Here is an 18084-nt window from a genome sequence, read left to right as displayed (position 1 = left end):
TCACAGCACTGCTTCAGTGAAGGAGGGGTTGTAATCATCATTCTGTTTCTGCAGAATGGTGACGCTTGACTTTTTTTTTTTTTGCCGTGTTCCCGAGTCGGTCGGCACATTCCGTTGGCATTGTTATCCAGCCTGTTTCCTACGGCCGGCGGCTTTTGTCAGTCTCTCCCCCATTGTCCTTGCTTCCTTTGTTCCCCGGCTCCAACAATAGCTTTTTTTTTTCTCCCCCTGCCTCTTTATATATACGTGCACTTTTTTGCCCTTGTGTGTTCTGTTTGTTTTGTTCTGCTGTCTGCTGTGTTTTTCTTTCACCCTTGCAGGAATGAGAAATGTAAACATACAAACGCACTTTTTTCTCATTCACTGTGATGGAAATTTTCCCACTCAAACTTTAGTTACAACTAGGAGTTTTAAATTTTTTTATTTTAAATGGCCCAATATCGATTTTATTTCAATTTTTTACTGTCTTGCCCTTGTTTGTCTGTACCTTCATGTTGTACACGATTTGGCCACTTAGGGGCACTGTGGTGCCACATGTTCTGGTACAGCCACATTAGACAGTAGAAGGAAAAAGTCCCGATCAAGTTATTCCAATAAAAGTTGTTTTATTTTGCGGTGTAGGAAGAGCATATGCTGGTGAGACATGTTAAGATGCTTCCCTGTATACATTCTTGAGACGTTTTGTATGAATAGCCCCTTCTTTTGAGGGATAAAAGTGGCGCGAGTAGCGCGCTAATTAGCATTAGCAAGTCAGACTGGAGTGAATCATGATGATTCATTGCACATCTCTAAATAAAATAAAAATCATTGTCAATCAAATCATTTTGAATTGAGAATTGATTCTGAGTTGAATCGCAGACACAAAAATTGAATAGAATTGTGAGACAGTCAAAAACTCCCAGCACTATTTGCAACCCCCACACTGAGGTGTTTTTCTTTTTTTGCTCATATAATCCACACATGCAAACAATAGGTTTGCAGGTTTTGCTAACAAAACCATCAATTAACCCTCAACCTTGACTTCAGTGGTGAGTAAAAAAAAATTAAAAGTGTCCATACAAACATGTTTCAAGTAGCTTGTCTGGAAGCAGATTTGAAACGGAGGTCGAAATGAACACAAACAATGCAGTCAGTTGGGAAAACCTTCACAGGTGTGCATGGTGACATTATCAAGTGACTTTGAAGACAATAACGCACACGTGAATCATACGTTTATGCACGCCCAGTTGACAGATAATTATCCGTGTCGTTTCAAAGGAATGGTTGAGCCCAGCCCTCCAGCGCCGCACCTCCTCTCCGACGTGGACGGCGGCATGACATGCGTCGGCGTCAAAGTGGAAGAGGAGGAGATGGGCAGAGGAGCCGGAATCGTCGCCAACGCCGAGCCGACTCTCAAGATGTCTCCCTCGCGCGACTGCTGGGTGGGCAATCAGCCCCTCGTGGCTCGCCAACTGACCCCGCCGCTGTCCTGTTCACCTTTGGTAAAGACGGATATTTCTGACCTTACTAGAACAGTCATTGATCGATATTTGTAGGCATTTTGTTTCTGGGTCTATCAAAAGTCTTAAATTTACGGTGCGTTTTGATTAGGAATATTAAAAAAAATCGATTCGGCAATATATCGCGATACTAAAGCACACAATTCTCGAATCGATTCAATAGGCAGCCGAATCGATTTTTTTTAACATCCATTATTGATGAAAAAAATATTCAACAAAATGTCTCTTTCACACCTTAAGCATGGAAAAATGTTATATTAATGGAACATTAAGCCTTAATATTTTATTTCAATGCTGTTCTAATATGAAAAAAGGTTACAACCTGTTTGTTAAATACAGTTATAAAACTGAAGTTTGGAAATAAATTTTAAATTTAAATAAATTTTCATACAAATCTTACAGTGTACATGTACAAGTTTACTGAATGGTATTTTCTAAATTTGAGTAAAAAAAATCGCAACAATCGACTTGTAAATTCATATCGGGATTAATCGGTATTGAATCGAATCGTGACCTATGAATCGTGATACGGATTGTATCGTCAGGTTACTAGGCAATTCACACCCCTAGTTTTTATGAAAGTTTATTTTGAGACTATGTCATATATACCCGGTATATAAATTCGGTATATTTTACTCTAAACCGAGTCTATGTGGTCCCACACTCAAAATAGAGTAAAATTTGCACTTGTAAGAGAGTAAAATATTCAGAGAAAAGTTTACTCAAGTATTTTTAGTGTGAACGAGAGAATTCAAGATTTTTTTTCACTAAGAAATTCTAATTAAATTTTGCAAGGAGAGATTTTCACTAAATTTTAGTAGTATTTAAAAATAAAATAAAAACTACAGAAGGGTTGAGCTGAGACCTTCAGCTTGGGAAACTGCCAGTCTACCACCTGAGCTATGCCACTCCTACTGTTTGCTTGTATCCCAGAAGAGACCAAAAGCATCGTTTTCTCTTGGAATTACAAAGATGACACTAACACACATCAGGAGCTGCGCGTCTCAGTGAGTATATTGGATGTCTCCCAAAACCTGAAGTTGTGGGTTTGTTTCTCAACCCTTGAGTGACTTTTTTTTTTTTTTTTAAATGAATTTACTTGTTTAATATTTTAAGTAATTTCTCTCTTTATAGTTGGACCAAATAGACTCAATTTAGAGTCAAATTATACTACATAATTTACTGTGGACATATGCCACTGACATTAATTAAACGAATGAATCATTCATCATCATGAAACTTAAAACACAACTCGAATTGTGAACCAGGCACAGATTTGCTCCGATTGCTTTCCAAGTAACGCCACATGTCATTTACTGTACACACAAGCCAACTTGTTGCTAGGCAGAATTTGAGGCTCACAACCGTTTGTACAGCGTGCTATAAAAATGGCATATGTCAGTCACACCCACTCGGGCTCGGCCGTACAAATGACAAACTTGGAGCGAAGTATATATTTACCTCTGTACAAAAGCGTCATCATCAGGGACAGGAAGTCTAACTAACGCACAAGGGAAATGATTTTAAAAACAGCACCATCTGGATTTTCAGACACATTTATTTATACACGAGCATTTGGTGAATTTGGAATGACTGTATTTCGAGTTTTGTTGAAGATGCGTGTGTTTTCTTGTCAGGAGGATTCTCCCTGTAAGGAGTTGCCACACATACAAAGTCAAGTGACACTCATGGGGACAAAGCTGCAGGATCCACCGAAACTGCAGTCCAAGGAAGGTCGGTCTCAACTCTTCCGAGGGTCTTTATGATGATGATGATGATGATGATGATAATAATAATAATAATAATTGGCTGGCAACCAGTCCAGGGTGTCCCCCGCCTACTGCCTGAAGCCAGCTGGGATAGGCTCCAGCACCCCTGTGACCCCTGTGAGGAGCAAGCGGTTCAGAAAATGGATGGATGATAATAATAATAATAATAATAATAATAATAATAATAATAAACTGCGGGCGGCACGGTAGTCGAGTGGTTAGCACTTAGCACGTCCGCTTCCCAGTTCTGAGGTCTCCGGTTCGAGTCCAGGCTCGGACCTTCCTGGGTGGAGTTTGCATGTTCTCCCCGTGCCCGCGTGGGTCTTCTCCGGGTACTCCGGTCTCCTCCCACATTCCAAAGACATGCTTGGCAGGTTAATTGGGCGCTCCGAATTGTCCCTAGGTGTGCGTGTGTGTGGATGGTTGTTCGTCTCTGTGTGCCCTGCGATTGGCTGGCAACCAGTCCAGGGTGTCCCCTGCCTACTGCCCAGAGCCAGCTGAGATAGGCGCCAGCAGCCCCCGCGACCCTTGTGAGGAATAAGCGGTCAAGAAAATGGATGGATGGATAATAAACTGCAGTCTATAGGTCGTTCTCAACTCTTCCAAGGGGCTTAAAACAAAACCAAAAAAATAAATAAATAATAATAATAGTATTACATTATAGTATAGAATAGTATAGTCTATCATAGTAATAATTAGTATATGCGATCCTGTTCTTATAGATAGATAGTAGGCCTGCACGATATATCGTTTGAACATCGCAATTGCGATGTGCGCATGCGCGATAGCCACATCGCAAGATGTGCGATGTTTTTATTGTATTTTTTTTAGAGCAAGCAAACGTTTGTTTTACTTCATACACCTCCCCCTCCCTCCTGCTAATCAGTCACTGGCGCCGCCCCCCATAATTGATGGATGGATGGAGTTCAATGACTGTCAACAAAAATGAATACATGTTATGAGTAAGGTTTACTTGGAAAGTCATGACAGTATGTAATGCACGTAACTTTTTTTTTTTTGCTTTCATCAACGAGCAGGAAATCCAGAGACCCTGGCGGAGAAGGAGCTCCAGTTGTTGATGATGATCAACCAACTGAGTGGTCTAAGGGAGCAGCTCCTGGGTGCCCACTCTGAGCAGAGGAACATGGCCGCCTTGCTTCTGGAAAAACAGCAGCAGCAAATGGAGCTGGCCCGGCAACAGCAAGAACAGGTAGCATTAGCATTAGCATTAGCATTAGCATTAGCGTACCAGCCAATGATTGTCGGTGGTGTCAGAAGTCAGAATTGATGGCGATGACTCTCGGCAGTCACATGTTTCTGTACTTTTGCTGACATGAAGAAAAAAAAAGTGTGTCAAACAAAAATCTTCAAGTTTGTTGTTTTCTTGTTTGATAATATTTGTTTGACCTCACTGTCCCAATACTTTTGGATGCTAGCACACGTACGGCAGTGCAAAAGCGCTTTTGACTCAGAGTGAGCACCTGATTAAGATGCTGATCCTGTTCACCCCGTTCACACTGTGTGAAAAAACAAACAAACAAAAAACAAAACAAAAACATACAATGCCATATGTGTTGTTTATGTGCGTGTAACAATCACGCGTATTGTGTCTCAGATTGCCAAACAGCAGCAGCAGCTGATCCAGCAGCAGCACAAGATCAACCTTCTTCAGCAGCAGATTCAGGTCAGACAGAATACACTTTGTTAGTCATTGTTGTTACAAAAGAGACGTTTTCTCACAACGTCAGGCATCTATTGCCAAGTCATCTTTATTCATACCCGCTTACAGAACGCATAACGGACTTGTAAAACATTTCCAATAATAATCGATGTAACGCAAAAGTGTTGCCCAACAGGTGCACCCCCCCCCCCCCCCCCAACCCCCACCCGCCCCCACCCAAATACAAAAGACAGACAATTCATTTTTGCTGTCAACGTTGCTGCTGTCATTTGAATGTGTGCAACCTCTCGGTGTCAGGTCAACATGCCCTACGTGATGATCCCCGCTTTCCACCCCAGCGCCCAAAATCTTTCAGTCCCCTCGGACCCGCAGATGAGCTTACCGTTGCAGCCGATCCCGTGCAAGCCTGGTGAGTCTGTTTACCTTGCGTTTTTGTCCTTTAGGAAGTCAAAATAAAACGGACAGCATTTTTGTTTTGATGTTCATGTATGTCAGCAGTGCAAGCGAATATATTTTCAATATATTGTCGCTCCATTTATTGACTCCTTCGACCATGCAACAGGTTTTCAAAAATGAATAGTATCGACGCTGGTCCGCATATTAGTGATGAGAGAAATTTTCTCTGGCATGATTTTGGAGCATATCAGCACACTTTTAAAATTGCCTCTTTGATTTTGCGAAGTTAGTTAGACATGAGGAAATCTTGCTATTCTGTTAGCTAAATTTGAATCTTGTTTGTTTCCTACCGTTTTTTTGTTCATTTAAAAATGTCATATCTTTTCCAGCTGTGGACTATCCCATGCAGCTGTTGTCCACCCCCGTCAAGAGGAGCGGTGGTTCTCTCCGACAGGTAACACGTCTAAATTGCTTCTGTTTTTGGTTCATTTCAATTGTATTTCAATTATTTATTCACTCCCAAGCCATTTTGACTGAAGCAACCCCCTTCGCTCCCGGCTGTTTTACTGGATTTGGTCTGATTTTGCAAGGTCCACACAATTGTGTTCTATTGCTATAAAGACATGGAACCTGCCAAAAGAAAGATTAAAGTTTCTTCTTTCATTCGGGAAAAAAAGGACATTTCTATCAGTTTCCATTTTGCAGCAATTAGCATGAGAATAAAGTTACGTTTCACCATTATTCACAAATCTGTTGGCGAAGAGTTTTTTGCAACATGGCCCTGGTTGATCTCTTATACTCTGCTGCCACCTGCTGGCCGTTTTTATTATAACTACCTTTGCAATTATCATTCTTTTCAGTTCAGAGGCTGCATCAAAGCCTTCTCTAGGCTGTAGCATAAAAAACAAAAAAAACAAAACAAACAAACAAACAAACGTATAAATACATCTTTGGGAGCATGGTAACTGATGACTGCTTTTGCAAGCCCAACAGAATATTGTGTTCAATCACTGGTTAATAAACAGTAATATTTTTGCAATATACTTGACTGCCAAATTAACATCAATCCGATTAGTCGATTAATCAATTGAATAATCAATAGATTAATGGATTCTAAAAATATATATATATTCGATAGTGACATCCCAAAATCATCGTGTTTGTGTGCTATGAAACATTGTTCTGATACATCCAGACCAACTGATCCTCCTATTCAGGATGCTGCAGGTATAGAAATTCCCAAACAGAACACACCTTGTTTTCAAAGGCTTATTTCTTTTGTGCGTGCGCGGGGACGGCAGGTTCTCAAGCTTGAGAGCGATTACCCGCCGAGGTCGGTAAACAAAAGAGAAGTTTAGCTAGAGAAACGAAAAGAGATGCTACAAAAGGGCGTGGCCGATACGCTGAGACATGCCTGACTGACAAACAGCATGCATAGAATGCATACCTCCGGGTGTGTCGGAAAACTTCCAAGACCGCTCTTAAAGACATATGAGTTGCCACACCTTCATGGATGGATCTTCCGCAGCTTGTTATCTCTGCCACTTGGATGTCGTCCACATCTTGCTTGGAAATGCGTCTGCGTGATGGACTCCAGCATGGTCATGTTTCTCTCGGCTGCTCTCCTTTTCCAATCCAATCCACTTTATTTCTAGCACATTTTCATAAACAAGCGTTTCCAAAGTGCTGCGCATTAAGATCCGCATAAAAAAAAAAAAAAAAAAAAAAAAACTCAATAAAATAAAATACGAAAAAAATACATTAAGTAAAATAAAGGAGAAAAAATCATTATAAATAATTTTAAAACAAATAATAAAGAAATAAATAAAGAAATAAATGAAACACGAAAAGACCCTGAGGATCACACAACTATAAAAGAAGAAGAAGAAGAAAAAAAAAAACAGGCAATAAAAAAAAAAAAAATACATCAAGTAAAATAGAAGGAAAAAAAATCATACAAAATATTTCAAAAACGATTAATAAAATAAATAAATAAATAAATAAAATCAAATACAAAATAAATAAATAAAACAAGAAAAGACCCCAAGGACCACACAGCTATAAAAATAAAAAACAGTCAATAATGCGAAAAAATACATTACGTAAAATAAAGGGGGAAAAAAATCATTAAAAAGAATTCACATTTTTTTTATAAATAAATAAATAAATAAAAACCACACAATTCTTAAATTGTTCAAATACAACATTTTTCGACATGCTGGTTGATTGTCTGTCCTATGTTGAAGGGGGAAAAAAATGGTTTTGAAATATATCTTCTGAAACACCATTGGTGTAATATTTTTGACACCCTATTACACAACAGCCACGCTATTTACTCATTCTGCTCTTTTTTTTCTGGGTTTAGGAAGCCGGTCAGCCCTTGAACTTGACGTCCAAGCCGAAAGGACTCGAGCTGGCGAACTCCCCGAGTCCAAAATGCATGGAGGTGGCATCACTAGGGCTTCAGAGTACCTACAGGCACAGAGATCTGACAAAGGAGGCGCCAAACAGCCCGCCGCGCTCTGCCCTCAGTGAGATATTCATCAATATGCGTGTTCATCAAACATGTCGAGCTCCTAAAAGTAGTACGATCTATTACTTCTAGGGATACTTGACTCATTGAGCCATTTTCAGCAGTTTGTCTATAATTAATGCGGTAACTTCATTCATTTTATGTACAAATAATACCTTTAAAAAGTCATTTTTCGACTTGCTGTCCACTCGTGATGACATCATTTCAGTCATGATTGGCTGTTAACCTACTTCCTCAGCATAGTAGAAAAATTACTTTTTAAAGGTATTAATTGTACATGGAAAAATAATGAAGTTATCAAATTCATTCTGGACAAAATATTATTTTTTCACTGCTGAAAATTGTTCAATGAGTCCTAGTACAGTCCTTTAATACATTTGTCTGTTTACTAATGCGGTCTAAACTCAGTGTTACGGTTGTTAGATGAACACCAAACACTGAGTGCTATAGTACTAAATTATTTGTAAATTATTTACAAATAATTAATAAATGTATTATTATTATTACTATTATTATTATTATTATTATTATTATTATTATTATTATTATTATTATTATCATTAGTAGTAGTAGTGGTAGTAGTAGTATTTAATTAATACAAATTAATTCATACATTATTTTGAAATGAATTGTTTTTGCATTTGCAGTCTAGTACAATCGTTGCCAAATTATATTCTGATTTTTTTTAAATGTTTATTTAAAAAAAACAAAAAAAAAACAAAAAAAAACTAAAACATCCTGTCTTTTCTTTTTTTTTTTTTTTTTTTTGTGCCACAGCTTTACTCGGAGACAGCGACGTGGTCACGCAGGCCATCCATGACGCCCAGCAGCTCCTGAGAAGTCACAACGCCGGCGGCCAAGAGAGGGAGAGAGACAAAGAAAGAGAAAGCAACAGAAAATTGGTCAGCAAATCTCCCAAACGTCATAACTTGCATCGTCTCTTTAACGGCGTCAGATTGCCCATAGCTGCGAATGTGAGCGCGACCGCGTGGAACTTGTTTCACTTGTATGTGCCCTTGTGATTGGCTGACGCGAAGTCAGGAGGTTCCGGCTCGCCCGTGACCCGAGTGAGGCGAAGTGATCCAGAAAATTGATGGAGGGATAATCGAGAAAAGACGAAAGCAAAAGAATAAGAAATGTGACGTCTTGCTGCATTTATGATTCAATTGGCAAATGCTCTATTTTTTTATTTTATTTTTAAAGTTGCAGGTTTCAACATATTAACAGTAATTGTTTACTCATTTCCATAATCCTTCATGAAAGAAGACTGATTATCTTCGGTGTTTAATTAAAATAAGATATTTGCAAACATCTGTTTTTACTTTGGAAAATAATGACCGAACTGGTAACAACAACAACATCAATCCCCCCGCTTTTTTTTTTTTTTTTTTTTTTTTAAATCACTATATGAATACAAAGTACGGAATAAACATAAACACCAATTAACTCATTCACTGCCTTTGACAAGTATACTTGTCAATTGTATTTTTTAGAGCGGTGCTAAATGGGGGCGAATCTGAGCATGCTCCACTGTAAATATCAAACTTGGAAACAACTTTACTGATGCCCAACCACCGGTAGATGACATCATTGCCCCATTTTATAGGAAATAAACACAGTTTCAGAGTCCATGGGAGAAATGGCTGTATTTTGGCAAACCTACATTTTTCTGCTGTCAATTATAAAAGAACGGGACGGGACAAAAAGTAGGGAGTCTATTCTGTTATTTGGTAGATTCGGTTTATATATAATTATTGAATGTAATATCACGTGAGTATTGGAAATGTAAACATTTTCTATAATGACTGGCAGTGAATGAGTTAATGTTTTAAGTGACCCAAAGACATATTTATACGTTGTTGTTTTTTTTTGTTTTTTTTTTAAGTGGCTTTGATGCAGCCTCTCAACTGTAAGGAATGGTTGAAGAAATGGTAGTTATTACACAAACGGCCAGCAGGTGGCAGCAGAGTAAAGGAGATCAGCCAGGACCATGTTGAAAAAAAAAAGCGTAATTACTCTAAATTTTAAATAGATTTGTGAATACTGATGAAACTTAGCTATATTCTAATGCTAATTGTTGCAAAACGAAAGCCAATAGAAATATTTTTTTTTTCCTGATGAAAGAAGAGACTAATCTTTTTTTATACGTTTTTATAGCAATAGAGCACAATATTCTGTGGGCGTTGCAAAATCATTCAAAATCCAGTAAAACAAAAGGGGCTTGTTCATGTGAAAATGGCTGGGAGTGAATGAGTTAATAGAGAGTAATTAGGAAAAAAAATGCTTTCCTAATATCCTTAAATAGAAAATCGATAATCAATTCTCAAAATATTCGCTAGAGATCACACTAGCCTAGTGTTTAGCATTACAAGTAAAGTTTCCACCTTATCAGCTGGTGTAATACTCTCAATGAAGCTTACACTTTGTAAAATGTTAGACTGAAATATTTTTTATTTATTTTTTTTAAACAAATCCACCTAGTCCCCAATCAGCCCATTTTCCATCCATCAAACCACGTGTCACACGTGTGCAAAATAATTCTATTCTGGTCTTTGGTGTTGATTCTTTGAGGTGTCTGCCGTGTTGCCGGTCTCGGTCTGGCGCTGAAGACGCAGCTGTTGCGGCCGCACAATAACCACCACAAAGGCCTCCTCGACGTGACATTGACGTCGCCACCTGCCTCCTTCTTTGTGTACTGCAACAATTCTTCGTCTCCTCTTCTTCCCCCTGACTGACCACCTTGCCTCCGAACGTCCGCAATCACTTTCTTCTTTTGTCTCGTTCTGCTTAATAAAAGATTGTGTCCACCATTACGCTGGCGCGTCATCAGCTGTCACATTCCCGACTCCCTCGTCTCCTTCACCTCTCGTCCCCCCCTCAACACGATAAATTTCTTTTGTCCCCGTTTGCTTTCTTCGCCTTCCAAACGGCAGCTGAACATTCGCCGCTCCGGAATAGCTCGAGGGCGTCTCGCCCGTTTTATTGCGATTCAGCTTCAAGACTTTTTGTGACGTGCACGATGTTTTTCGTTGTCCCCGCAGGAGCGCAAATATCCTCCTTGCGGCGAGAGGAGCGTTGGCTGCGAACGCGGCGACGAGCGACACACGCTGCTGTCCGCCGACGACCTCCTCGGCAGCGACTCTGAGGGTGAGTGCAAGCGCAACCGGACGCACTCAAAAACGCTTGTGAAAAAGAAAAAAGAAAAAGCAAGAACAAGAATGGTGACATAAGTGTGCGAAATAATCCCGGACAAACTCGAAATGTTGTCAATCCCAGAATTCAGGTATGTCCAAACTTTTTCATTTGAGAGTAATTGATGTTCCTTAACTCATTCACTCCCAGCCATTTTCACAGAAGCAATCGCTCCCGGCTGTTTTACTGGATTTTGACTGATTTTTTTTTCTACATGGCCCTGGTTGATCTCCTTTGCTCTGCTGCCACCTGCTGGCCGTTTGTGTAATAACTACCATTTCTGCAACCGTTCTTTGCAGTTGAGAGGCTGCATTAAAGCCTTCTGTATGCTCTAGCATAAAACAAAAAAACGTATAAATACGTCTTTGGGACACTTAGAACATTAAAAAAACGTATTTATACGTTATTGGGAGCAAATGAGTTAATTAACCGATATTGGATTGAACTGAAGTGAATCGAATGGGTGGGGGGGGGGGGGATCTAAATGGAATCAAATCGGACTCTTGTGAATCGAAATCCAATCAATTGAGGAAATTCGAATCGATACCCAGCCCTATCATTTGCGCTTCACATGATATATATGGTATTTTCTGGCGGTGGATGAACTTGATTGACCTCTCTGCCCCGCAGGTACCGTGCAGGTGTCAGGCAGCTACCCCGAAGCGCGCCCGCCTCCGTCCTCAGGCCACATCAAGAGACCCATGAATGCCTTCATGGTTTGGGCCAAGGACGAGCGCAGGAGAATCCTGCAGGCCTTCCCTGATATGCACAACTCCTCCATCAGCAAGATCCTGGGTGAGCCCAGCACTCCGTTCGGAGATGATGCCTTGCCATATATATTAGATTTACATAAACCAACATTTGGAGTTGGAAAATAACGTTTGAAGCTCGCTGACTCGATTGTGGTCGTGCGTTTGCGTTTAAGGCTCCAGGTGGAAGTCCATGTCCAACCAGGAAAAACAGCCTTACTATGAGGAGCAGGCCCGACTCAGCAGGCAGCACCTGGAGCGCTACCCGGACTACAAGTACAAACCCCGGCCCAAGCGCACCTGCATCGTGGAGGGGCGGAGACTGAGGGTGGGCGAATACAAAGCTATGATGAAGAGCCGGCGACAGGAACAGAGGACAAACTACACCAGGAGGTATGATACACGACACGCTTTTACTTCGTGCTACTAATGCTAGCTTCTGATTGGTTAGTGTTAGTCAGCTGACTGGGGATCAGGAAGTGTTGTCTCTCCAGTTTGAATCACGAATAAATCCGTCTTCATCCTGAATTTTCATTTTTTAAAGAGTGTTCCATTAGCCATCAATGAATCCTCACGTTAGTGTAGCTACGCTAAGTGTATTTGATGTACGTTTCTGAGGTTGTTTTTTTTAATTGCAAATTTATGATTTTTTTTTTTTTCTCGCAAATTTGCCACTTTATAAAGTGGATGGATAGATAGATAGATAGCCAGCTAAATAGCCAGTTAGATAGATAGATAGAGATAGCTAGCTACCTAGATAGATAGAGATAGCTAGCTACCTAGATAGATAGAGATAGCTAGCTACCTAGATAGATAGAGATAGCTAGCTACCTAGATAGATAGAGATAGCTAGCTACCTAGATAGATAGAGATAGCTAGCTACCTAGCTAGATAGAGATAGCTAGCTACCTAGCTAGCTAGAGATAGCTAGCTACCTAGCTAGCTAGAGATAGCTAGCTACCTAGCTAGCTAGAGATAGCTAGCTACCTAGCTAGCTAGAGATAGCTAGCTAGCTAGAGATAGCTAGCTACCTAGCTAGCTAGAGATAGCTAGCTACCTAGCTAGCTAGAGATAGCTAGCTACCTAGCTAGCTAGAGATAGCTAGCTACCTAGCTAGCTAGAGATAGCTAGCTACCTAGCTAGCTAGAGATAGCTAGCTACCTAGCTAGCTAGAGATAGCTAGCTACCTAGCTAGCTAGAGATAGCTAGCTACCTAGCTAGCTAGAGATAGCTAGCTACCTAGCTAGCTAGAGATAGCTAGCCACCTAGCTAGCTAGAGATAGCTAGCCAGCTAAATAGCCAGTTAGATAGATAGATAGAACAATTGTTGCTGCACATTAAATTAAACAATTTGTTAAGGTGTCATGTAAGTTGTCATGTCACGGGAGGACAACTTAGTCACACGCAAGCGTTTATTTGGAAGCGTTAGTAGCTAGTAATTTGAACCAAACTGTTTTAACCAGTCAGATTTGAAATTGGCTTCCAAGGAACAACAAACGGGCCCACGATGACATCAGCATTTTTCCACCTTCTGATTGGTTAGTCGGGGCAAGCCAAGCATGACTAACAAAACACGTTTTAGTTTTTAATGTACTGTATGTATATATGTTTTTTCCCCCCCCCAAAAATTACCTTGTCTTACCTTGTCTCTTTAGTCCAAGCGAAGCCCATTCCATCCACTACCCACACAACGACACCTTGTACCCGACGAGTGGCGGCGGCGGCGGCGGCGGCGGCGGCGGCGGCTCCGTCTCGGTGGCGTCCATGTCCTTCCACTCCTCCCTTCTGGAGCATTACCTGCCGCAGCACCCGCCCACGTCGCGCCATCGAGCCGACGGCCCGGCCGCGCCCGCGCCGCTGCCCCGCCGGGCCAGGCAGACGGACAGAGAGCGAGAGCAGGCGCCCTACAGCGAAGGAGAGGAAAGCGACCGAGGGGAAAGAAGCGAGGGGGAACTCGTGCTCCTGATGGACTGACAGTCCCAATCAACTTGAAAAAAAAAAAAAAAAAAAGAAGGGAACTGAGTTTTAGGAAGCCACGTCCGCTTGTAATTTATCCCCCTCCCCGGTGACGCACACCCGATGCACATTAAGGCAAGCTCTTATCTCATTTCATGTCAAAAGGTCAACAAAGATTTTCATTTCGAACCAGGAAAACGTTAGATTACAATATATCAGGCACATTTTTCCATGTTGATGCTCAACAAGGCTGCGGATGCTACAGGACAAACCATCCACATTTTGTTTGGGTCGTTTCATACACCAGCGCTGCCTCCTGCTGATCAAGTCAGGTAATTGCTCTCACTCATTAAAAATGACCTCATTTTGGAAGATTTTCTGCCCAACCCGTGGCCTTGCATAATTGTCAGGTTTTTAGACCTTTGTGTTCACATTTCTGAATGTTTTCTTGACTGTTTTGTGTGCACCTTTTTTGTTGGCTGTCTTGTGAGGGGGGAAATAAAATGAAGCTTCATGAAGCTTGCAATATTTTTTTCACTCCTCTAGATGGTGCTATTGGTTTAAAGATAAAAGGCTATAGTGCAAAGGGAATTGAATTCATTTCCAGTGCATTTTTAAAACAAGAGCACCATCTTGAGGAGGCAAAAATATTGCAAGTGGTTCATTTTTCCATCACTTATGAACTATTAACTACTTTGTTATTATTTTTAAACCTCCTTCAATGGAATAGGACATGATCTGCATTTCATTCAGTCTTATTTGTGTAGTTGCTTTTTGGGAGGATTCCACATTGGTTTTATCACCATATTTTATTGCATTCTTTGAGAGACACATCACCAAAAAAATGGTGATTCAGTGGTTAGTACGGGCAAGCTGTATTTAAAAAAAATAATAATGGATGTATAGTTCTATACAATGTTACTGGAGCAATGCAAAGTGTCCCTGGGTGGGTTCTACATGCTCACTTTAAAAGAGCAAAACCAGGAGTTATAACTGTTGATACTCATGCTGGAAAAACCAAATCTGGACTTTTTATATTCATGCAATTTACGTGAATTCTGTCTTTTCTGTATGTTCTTAAACTGAAAAAAAAAAAGTGAGTTTCTCGTCATCTGTAATTTATGTGAATGTGATAGAAAACAGAATACTGTACAAAAAAATGGCTGCTTCATTTTGAAATACAGTGCAAGTAAGAGGTTGTGCTGGAGACATGGATGAGTTTGCATATTCAAATCACACTTTTATACCCAACGTCAGAACACTGGGCCACCTCCAAGGTTGACCTATCAAAAAAAAAAAGAAAAGGGAAACGTCAGAGTGGAGGATGCTGCATTGAAAAGCGATCAGAGGAAAATCCCCAATCTTGTTTTACGGAAGACGTACTGCTGAGGCACTGATCTTTACCCCTGCTGATGTAAATACAGAAAGATACTTTATTTTGTTTTATAAGAGCTGTGTAATTTAAAAGTGTACATTTCTCTGTTTTGTGGGGTTTTATTATCTTGAAAAATTAAAACGCATTTTGCTCTTAAGTGTGTGGTGTATGAGTAGCTATACAGTATAACGTGAACCCTTTGGAATTTGCTTTAAGTTAGAGTCCAAAAGAACATCCATTGAAGAAAGCTAGATATTCAATCACAGCTCTCTTTTATGGTTATGTTTTAGATTTTTTTTGTTAAATACAGTTACAAAATATACAGAGTTAAAGGCATCACCTAGCCGCCAGGGAAATGTCAATGGAGTAGCCTACAATGCCATTTTATTTATTTATTTTTGTACGCTTAGCAAATTTCATTCGACAATGACACCTGTCAAGGCGCGATCGGTGACCCGCATGCGCAGAAGATCGTCCATCTTGGCTCGCCAACTACGGCAATCACACTACAACAATTACCTTTATTTGCCTGCGCGATAGTGCGCGTTGGTAAAAACATTTTTAAATAATGGGGAAAATTTAGATTATTGATGCATTTTAAAGTATTTAAGAAATTTTTAATCCTAAAAAAAAATGAACATTTTACTTTTGACCTCATTACATTGTAGTGAGTCTGCATTGTTATACTTTACAGTAAGGTGTGTGTGTGTGTTTTAAATGACCACCTCCCCCAAGCCGGATCACATCTTTCTCGACCTTTATTGAAATTCATATAGTTAAAAAAAATAAAAATGGTTGGATTTCATGTAGTAATGACCTCCGACAATGGGGAGGCGCTGTTGTAAAAACTGAGATATCCCTGTAGCACCGCCCACAGCAAGCAAACGGAAGCCCGCCATTGATCACAACGCGTGTGCTTCGTCTTCATCTTTTGGTGTTTTACAACAAGAACCAAACCCAAAATCATCGTTCGACTACAATTGGAAGCGCATTGAATTATGGCGTACCGAGGGCAAGGACAAAAGATTCAGAAGGTTATGGTTCAGCCCATTGTATCCTTTTTTTCAGCCCTCTTTATTGGATGAACGACTCGATCGCTCTCATTTAGCTTTAGCAGTTAAGCTAACGCTTTCGCCGGAGGTAACTGATGTCAGCTATTCTATTTTGATGCTCGCTTGGCTTTGCCATTTGTATTGTTGTTTGAAAATTCTGCTTTTGGAACTTGTAATGTGATTAATGAGTGGGGAGGAAATAAAATTGAGTAATTTCAACACACATTTCTTTCCAGTGCAATCAAGGTAAAATATCCGATTCACGGCAAAATAACGCGAGCTGGAGAGTTATTATTCCCGGCACAATAACCACTGGCTACTGCCTAATTTGCATCACTGGACTTGTAAATAATTTCTTTGACCACATCAATCAGAACCTCATCTTCAGATATCTCCAAAATGTAAGTATTTCACATTTAGATTTTTTTTTTCTCTGTTGATAGTTGATGTGGGATTACAATTTGCGTTTGTTTCATCCATTTACAGCGCTCAAGGATCCAGGTGTGGTTGTATGAACAGGTCAACATCAGAATAGAGGGCTGTATCATTGTAAGTATCCCTCAAGCTTACATTTTCTTTTGGCTCTTATCTGGAAAAGAAATTAATCTCAAATAATGAGTCGGAGAACGTTGAAAGGCTTTTCATAACTATTAATTGCCACCATTTTAGTCTTTGGATGTAGTCTGACTTTTCTGATGCAGTATCGTTCCCGCTGTGATCATGTAAAGCCTATCTTGTAGTACATGTGGTGCTAATTGTTCTGTTGCAGGTTCACTTTGTAGAAACTAGATGAAGGATTGGCGGTTAATCAGTATCAAAATGTATCTGCTAGTGGGATTTTGTAATGTGTGTGTGTGTTTTTTTTTGTTTTTTTTTATTTTTTTTTAAAGTCTTATGGAGCTCATTAAAATAAATTACCAAGTTACTTAATTTCAGGTTTGTTTTTTGTTTTGTTTTTTTGTTTCAGGAATTCGCTAACATGCCCCCCCACATTTTTGTGCAGTTTTGTGAGTAATATTCTGTTTGATATGTTTAGGGTTTTGATGAGTACATGAACTTGGTTCTTGAGGATTCCGAGGAAGTACACATGAAGACAAGGAACAGGAAGCCACTGGGTAAGAGGTTACTTCACGTCTTAAGGTTTTTGGGTTTTTTTTTCCCCAAGTTTGAGCATTTGTCACCATTCTAGGGAGTTCGGAAGTATAGAACCTAAAGATTAATGTCACTGTCTCGCGGAAGGCCCAATGTCTAAATTGGTCAAATTATTATTATTATTTTTTTCTCACAAATGGATACTAATGGTCCTCCCATACTTCTGTTCTTTTTTATATAATATTAACCAATTTAAAGTGGTGAAAATAGCTGTACAACAAATAGATTGGTGCTCTTGAACGTAACTTATGTCTGAGAAACAAAAGTTGTCTAGATCCTTGTTCTGCAAAAAAAAAAATGTGGTGTAGTTATGTGTGCCATCAAATTTTGAAGATGTTCCAAATTTCTCTGCGACAAGAAAAACAGTTTGAGAGTATAAAGACAGTTTGGTGAGTGTCTTTGCAACGTTTTCCTGTCGAAATAGCAGCACGCTACGTGCATCCTTCGTCAATGAGAAATTGATTTATTTATTTATTTTACTCTTCCTGTCTTCCAGGAAGGATCATGTTGAAAGGCGATAACATTACCTTGCTGCAGAGTGTATCCAAGTGACATCGGCGAATCCCAGCCATTCACGATTAACGTCAAATGTTTGTTTCCTTTGTCCTTAGACCTTCATTGTGATATGTTTATGAAAAGTGTCGATTTCTACAACATATGTTCATTTTGAAAATAAAGTTGTTTTGTCATTTATGTGCTTTACTCCCACGTTTGCATGAGAATTTGGGTC

At 39.9% G+C, this 18084-nt stretch overlaps 2 protein-coding genes across 3 annotated transcripts in view; both read left to right on the top strand.

The window, feature by feature from the left end:
* sox13 (SRY-box transcription factor 13) overlaps positions 1-15307 on the top strand; it is a 44475-nt gene extending 29168 nt beyond the window's left edge. For both annotated transcript variants that reach the window (XM_077530458.1, XM_077530459.1), the window contains 12 exons: positions 1258-1481; positions 3137-3233; positions 4306-4478; positions 4884-4952; positions 5247-5358; positions 5735-5799; positions 7711-7876; positions 8656-8780; positions 10920-11025; positions 11701-11865; positions 11996-12212; positions 13475-15307. In XM_077530458.1, the coding sequence (XP_077386584.1) occupies positions 1260-1481; positions 3137-3233; positions 4306-4478; positions 4884-4952; positions 5247-5358; positions 5735-5799; positions 7711-7876; positions 8656-8780; positions 10920-11025; positions 11701-11865; positions 11996-12212; positions 13475-13793 (1836 nt within the window). In that variant the 5' untranslated portion in view covers positions 1258-1259 and the 3' untranslated portion in view covers positions 13794-15307. The remainder of the gene's footprint in view (positions 1-1257; positions 1482-3136; positions 3234-4305; positions 4479-4883; positions 4953-5246; positions 5359-5734; positions 5800-7710; positions 7877-8655; positions 8781-10919; positions 11026-11700; positions 11866-11995; positions 12213-13474) is intronic.
* A 704-nt stretch (positions 15308-16011) lies between these two features.
* snrpe (small nuclear ribonucleoprotein polypeptide E) lies at positions 16012-18047 on the top strand. Its single transcript, XM_077530087.1, has 5 exons — positions 16012-16202; positions 16577-16603; positions 16689-16751; positions 17239-17317; positions 17851-18047. The coding sequence occupies exons 1-5, from the start codon at positions 16149-16151 to the stop codon at positions 17904-17906; spliced, it is 279 nt and encodes a 92-aa protein (XP_077386213.1). The 5' UTR covers positions 16012-16148; the 3' UTR covers positions 17907-18047.
* Positions 18048-18084: the final 37 nt, after the last annotated feature.

Source organism: Festucalex cinctus, chromosome 8 (genome assembly GCF_051991245.1).
Source record: "Festucalex cinctus isolate MCC-2025b chromosome 8, RoL_Fcin_1.0, whole genome shotgun sequence".
NCBI lineage: Eukaryota > Metazoa > Chordata > Actinopteri > Syngnathiformes > Syngnathidae > Festucalex > Festucalex cinctus.
The sequence above is the reverse complement of the archived record's forward strand: the minus strand, read 5'-3'. Positions and strand labels throughout refer to the sequence as shown.

What these genes read in the sequence shown, in the direction of transcription:
- snrpe (XM_077530087.1), top strand. Translation starts at nt 16,149, where the DNA reads ATGGCGTACCGAGGGCAAGGACAAAAGATTCAGAAGGTTATGGTTCAG. An exon ending in TCTTCAGATATCTCCAAAAT is followed by an intron (nt 16,604 to 16,688) that starts GTAAGTATTTCA and finishes ATCCATTTACAG; the next exon opens with CGCTCAAGGATCCAGGTGTG. An exon ending in AAGGAACAGGAAGCCACTGG is followed by an intron (nt 17,318 to 17,850) that starts GTAAGAGGTTAC and finishes CCTGTCTTCCAG; the next exon opens with GAAGGATCATGTTGAAAGGC.